General features: G+C 40.2%; 1 protein-coding gene across 1 annotated transcript in view; it reads left to right on the forward strand.

Annotated features, from left to right (window-relative positions):
- Positions 1 to 1,220: 1,220 nt before the first annotated feature.
- The window catches only part of LOC124288437 (adhesion G protein-coupled receptor A3-like), a 121,003-nt gene continuing 115,871 nt past the window's right edge, over positions 1,221 to 6,352 (forward strand). The window contains 1 exon segment of the mRNA XM_046724955.1: positions 1,221 to 2,046. Coding sequence (XP_046580911.1) covers positions 1,835 to 2,046 — 212 coding nt within the window. The 5' untranslated portion in view covers positions 1,221 to 1,834.

Genomic DNA, 6,352 nt, shown 5'->3' on the forward strand with positions numbered 1-6,352 from the left:
TAACCTCACTCAATTATTGCAACTGTCCTTTAGCGTGGATATCAATTCTGTGTTCGTCCGACATCATGATTTCATGCTTGCAGTGTTTCATGATTCCTGTTGGGGTGGTGGGGTAGCCTAGTGGTTAAAAGCGTTGGCTCGTCACGCCGAAGACCCGGGTTCGAATCCCCACATGGGTACAATGTGTGAAGCCCATTTCTGGTGTCCCCCGCCGTGATGTTGCTGGAATATTGCTAAAAGCGGCGTAAAGCCAAACTCAGTCAGTCAGTCAGTCATGATTCCTGTTTATCGTCTATGGTTTATGGTCCCTATCACATTTCGGGAGGAGTGGGGTAGCTTAGCGTTCGGTCATTTCGACGAAGGCCCAGGTTCGATTCCATACATGCATGGTTATTGTGAAGCCCATTACGTTTGTCTCCTGTCCTGGTAGTGGTAGGTTTGGAATATTGTTTGAAACAGAGTAAAACATACTCACTCACTCAGTGATGTTTCGACAGGTACAACGGATTCATCAACGTGTATGGCAACGACGGGGACAACGACGCTTATTAGCATGAAAACAATTATTGCATTAAGTGATTTTGTATTCTTTGTATAAAATACTACTTATATTCTACATCCGGTTTACATTCCACAAAAGACAATTTCGTTTTGATATTATCCCCACTTTTACACAGCACCTAACTCGACCACTTAAAAAACCATTCGCACGAGGGGTCAAGGTTCAGTACACTCTGTAACAGTTTTCTACAGAATTTGCAATTCTTTCACTGATAACACATTCCCCGAAGTCTGAAGCGCATAGTCACTGACGTGAACGAAAGCGGACTAGCGGCTAGGGGATGTTCGCGCATAACGTATGTACGGCCGGTTCAGCCCCGGGACGAGAATGAAAGACGCTTATCTCATATACATTGTAAAGGTGTGAAAAGAGACAGGTTGGGGTCATTCATTCTAACCACAGCCGTTCGTGTAATAAGCGGTCAGAACTTTCCAAGTTAATAGCAGAATAAACACGAGCCTCGCTAGGTTTCCCTTTCTGTCGCAGGTCGCTGCCTTACATTGTGAACCCAGCCTAAAGATATACAATCCCACCGTGTGGATTAATGCCACACACAAAATCGTTTTATCCCATCGTATTGTTTACCATTGGACCCGGCTGACCAATCAGATTTGGTGCTGGAAGCGCTGACCTCGTGACGTCACAGGGTCAGTGAAAATCAAGATGGCTCACTTGAGCAAGAGGAGAATAATTTTGCACATTTCTAGCGTCTGCTGTCAAGCCTGTGTCGGGAATATGCATGTATGCAAGTAGATTGGAGCTTACCGCTATATTCAATAACTACAGTGAGCGTGTTAGTAACGCACAAGTGACCACAAGTGCTGCAAACGAAGGATATTCGAGGAGTTAACAGAGCGGAGATCGACAGTGCCTGTGTTGAGGGGATGATGAGAAGGAGCATGTTCCCGTTCTGAGCCGGAGGATGCGCTAGCACCTCTGCTCCTCTTGGGTTCAGCGTCTGGATAGATCCCCCGAAGATGGATGGTGTACAGTAAGAAGGAAAGATGCAGCCGTGTATACTGAAATGCTCGGTTCTCAAATCTCTGTCCAGCTAGCGCTTTGTTCCGTGGTGAACACCGAAGGATCTCCCCCAATATTTATTTGATGACAATGAAAACATGTGTCGTGTTTCCTTACCCCTATGTGTTCGGTGAGATCGGACATGGATTTAGGGGCACATTAGCCGCGGCCCAGCCCACTGTCCGTCAGTACACTCTCAAAGAAAGCTCTTGAAAGCCATTTATTTACTATTGGAATACGTCATCTACTACAATGGGAGTTTTGGCGAGACGGCTTGTTTTGGCATCAGTTTTTCTGTGCACTGCAAATCTGATGTGTTTTGGGGAGGCGTGTGTGTTGAGTTGTCACTGCACCGCGATGGGATCGAAAAACAAATCTAAAGTTAGAAAGGTGGACTGCGCGAAACACCCCCCTCCGTTCACAAGCCTAGCCCACATAGCGTTCCCACTGGATACAGCCTACTTGTAAGTATCTACTTGAAATCAACACATGGATCCTAGCCTGCCTGTCTACACTTATATTGTACTTGTCACGTTTACTGATGGTGTCTTTGTCATTGTTGGTATGCAGGAACTAAACATATTTCTTATAAACACTGACAGGATGTCTAAACCGTTTTCTTATCAGTATATTACCTGATAAGCTAATAAAATGAGCGTACATGTTAGTCATGCATTACTGTAGCGCTACATGTGATTCCCCAACACTATATGGACCATATGAGTTACAATATGAATATATATAGCTTGGTATTTGAGGTGAGTAAGCACCTCACCCAGCTCTGATGTGTATACAGTCTGTTAATCTATGACACATTTAGCCAGATAATTAACATTCCAGTCTCTTGGTAATAAACAAGAGCTGGAGTCATTAGCAATTACACCTTGTGGCTTGGCACCTTCCCTGGCCCTGTACAATCTGAGATATGCAATGAAGGGCTGTGGTATAACACTTGTAACACCATCTGTGAATGTCCAATCAGTTGCCACATGTGTAACACTGGGTAACAGTGTAATGGTAGGGATCGCCATGTGTAACTCTGTGTAGTGCAGTTACTGTGATTGAGGAAGACTTTCTGAGTCATTTGTTTGTAATACATTAATGAACAAATTAGCTTTATGGGTTATATGTAACTGTTATACTTGAACTGTCCATAGTGTTAGATACAATATTACTTGTTTGGGGTTATTATGGAACTGTTAATACAGAACTGTTAATACAGAACTGGTTATGTCTTTGACCAACAGGATGGAACAGTTTAAGTTTTAGTTTGATTGATTGAAACTTAATACATTAATTTCTGTAAGATGGCTATATCAGAGATGTATACCAGTGATGTAGATATATCTCAGGGCTCCAGATCAGGGCCGTATCGGCGTATGTCCGGATAAAAAACTATGCACGATAGGGTAGGAAATAATTTAGAAAACATAGCAGATACGCAACACAGCAATGGTGTACAGTCTTAGAATAATTTACTGACGTATTTACCTGAAAAAATATTGTTTTATTGTTTATTGACCAGTTTACACAAGAGTAGCAATGTTGTGGTACAAATATGGATTGCTGATGCTCCATTAAATTCTATTCAGTACTCTAAATATGCTCTTAAGTTTTTCCAGTACTCCTGTATTGAAAAAAATAAGGAGTACGTACTCCTGATGTTGAAAAATTATCTGGAGTTCTGTATCTTCATTTTCATTTCTGCTTATTCCATAAGAATGAAGTCAGTGAGTTATATATCATTTCATATCAGTTTATTATCTGATTAAACTTGAAATTCTGAATTATCTGAGTTCTATACATGAACACAGGAAAACTCTTAACTTAACAGTGAATAACACCCAACTTTGGATTGTTAAGAAGTCTCATAGTCCTGTTATCTATGCTGGGGCTTGGATGTAGATGATAGGTATTTTGTTGATACATATCTTATGGAAAACAAGAGTGATATTGAAATTATTTAGAAGAATGTGTAATTTCAGCAAATACGTACAGACCCACATAAACTTAAGATTTAATAATGTCACATGGTTATTTGAATATCACCATGAGATTATTGCTACATTTTCTTTTCTGTGTTAAATCGTTCTGTGTAGCAATGCAGCTAGGGTTTTCGTTCCCCACAAAGAATATGTTCGGGTCGTCTGACATCTGTTGGATGTAGCGCCTAGCTGGGATTTTCCATAAATCTTACGTCAGGTAAAAACTGAAGCCAGCTACAACATGAACTTCTTCAACAGCATTATCATTACTAAGTTAACAGATTCTATCGGGGATGCTAGGAGCTGATGCTGTACCCATATCAGGAGACTAAGCTCCAAACTATTGGTCTCCAAATGATAAGAAATACACTCTGAGCACCTTGTACTTTTAGGTAAAGAATTTCCAAGGCTTGGAAGTTCTGTACATTGTTGGGTATTAGCCAGCCTGCTGCCATGTAACCCGACTCCCAAACTTGACCCTGGAAGTCCCTTACGTAAATGATATGCCTTGGAGGAAGACCACCCTTCAAACAGTATCGCCTGATATATACACCACATGCTGGTGCTCCAACCTACACCGACTGCTCCCTGTTACTGTTTCTCTATCGGAAGGTTTACAGGTTAAATCGTTGATTGTGTTGTCCACTCAGGTTAAACTGGTATATGTATTTATGCTAGGAATCCTAGACTAATGCTTACTCACTGAATATATATAATTTTGACAGTAACAAATAAAACAATTTATTTGAAAAGGAGCCCCAGTCAGATGGGAAATTCAGGGAAATCTGGAGTTGCTTCATTTAGGGCTTCAGCATTGTAGTAAGGACTAGGCTGGAGGAAAATAATGTGGTTCAGGGACTGTGAGACAGACTATTGAAATTCCTGAAACCACTACTGTATAAATGGCATCTTCCAGATGTAGATGCTCATCAGATGTATTAAATATTAATACTGAGATGTGTCAGAAGCCCAGAGGAATGAGGTTTTGTGTAGAATGTTATTTACAGTTAATAGAACTATTAGATGAGCACCACCTAGTTCTATAGTCCCGGATTGTCAAAGTGTATATCAACGTACCTCCATTTATGTATCAATTTGAAATAGCATCACACTCACTGAAAAATGTAAATATCAATATATTAAAGTCCTCATAGATAGTATATCTCAAACAATTAAGTTAAGAAATAGTTAGACAAGTATTGTGAGCAATTCAACATGATTTCTGTACATGATCTGTCCACGCAGATGGATAACATCTAACATTAGACTGGAGTGTTAAGATCATCACTTGTTAGATCAACTCTTAAGCTTTGCAAACTTAATTTAAGGACAAGTAGGGCTGGGACGATACACTATGTCACGATTCTATATGTATCACCGATACTTTACCTGCGATACGATATGTATCACGATACATACACCTGGAAAGAATGACACAGTATTAAGATTTTAAATCATTTATTTCAAACGTGTTTGTGTAACACTATTGTATTAAACAAACAAGTAACTCTATCATACTTGCGTATTTTTTATCTAAATAAATACTTTAACATGTTTAAAATAATACTGTTTTGTAAATAAGTTGTGTTTCGTCTTGTATCAATACACCAGTTGAAGTTACGATAGCTGTATCAAACTAGAATGTATCGTGATGTATCGGTGAATCGTCCCAGACCTAAAGACAAGATGATATGAAAAAGGCTTATGTGGGTTTCTATGTTAGTAATGGGATGATTAAGTCTGTAACTATTTTTCTGTGTATATATATTTCAAGCGTTAATGAGACAAAACAACTTTTCGTGTAACTATGTAGTATGTGGAACGTACTATTGGATTATCATGTTCATTATAACAACATGCTCCTCGTCTCAACTCAGGCATCAGTGTCAGGTTTACTCCAAGTTTACTGATGAAATATAATTAGTTTCCTTAGTAATAACTTTTCCACGGAGGTATGGTGTACATGGTATGTTGAAGAGGTCGTAGGGCAACACACATGGACAACAGCACTGGGTGTACATCCAACAGCACTAATTGCCTAGTAGAGCCATATTCAGTTCCTGTGCACATCACTCATGTCCTGATGTAAACCCTACAGGATTATCTGCCAGCTGATAAATTTACACCCCAAACAATTAGTGTCATAAGCTGGTTACACATTCTTGAGGTGATGTATAACATTGTCCAGTGTTACACGTTCATCCCGACAGCAGGTAGCTGGCTAAACAACAACAGCTGGGCAGGAGATAGGCATCTTCTAGACTAATGCTAGTCTCTGAAAATATCCCGGTGTAAAAATAACAGGTAGCTCCACTTAAATTGAAAAGGAGACACAGTGGGATGGGAGATTCTGAACTAGAGGAAGATCTAGACTTGCTTTATATTGAGCGTTTGCATTAGATGGGGCTGAGTTGAAGGAAGATGATATGGATCAGGGATGAGTGAGTGAGTTTAGTTTTACGCCGCACTCAGCAATATACAAGCTATATGGCGGCGGTCTGTAAATAATCAAGTCTGGACCAGACAACCCAGTGATCAACATCATGAGCATCAATCTAGGCATTTGGGATACGATTGAGCGTGTCAACCAAGTCAGCGAACCTGACCACTCGATCCCGTTAGTTGCCTCTTACGACAAGCTTGGGTTACTGAAGATCAATATTCTAACCCGGACCTTCGAGGGTCGGATCAGGGATGGCAGAACAAACTGGTATCTTACATGTGACAGAGAAAATCTTACATGTGACAAGACAAAATCTTACATGTGTTAGAAGTGATATACCTA

Source organism: Haliotis rubra, unplaced genomic scaffold, assembly GCF_003918875.1.
Source record: "Haliotis rubra isolate DU_JTF1 unplaced genomic scaffold, ASM391887v1 Scf418, whole genome shotgun sequence".
NCBI classification, from domain to species: domain Eukaryota; kingdom Metazoa; phylum Mollusca; class Gastropoda; order Lepetellida; family Haliotidae; genus Haliotis; species Haliotis rubra.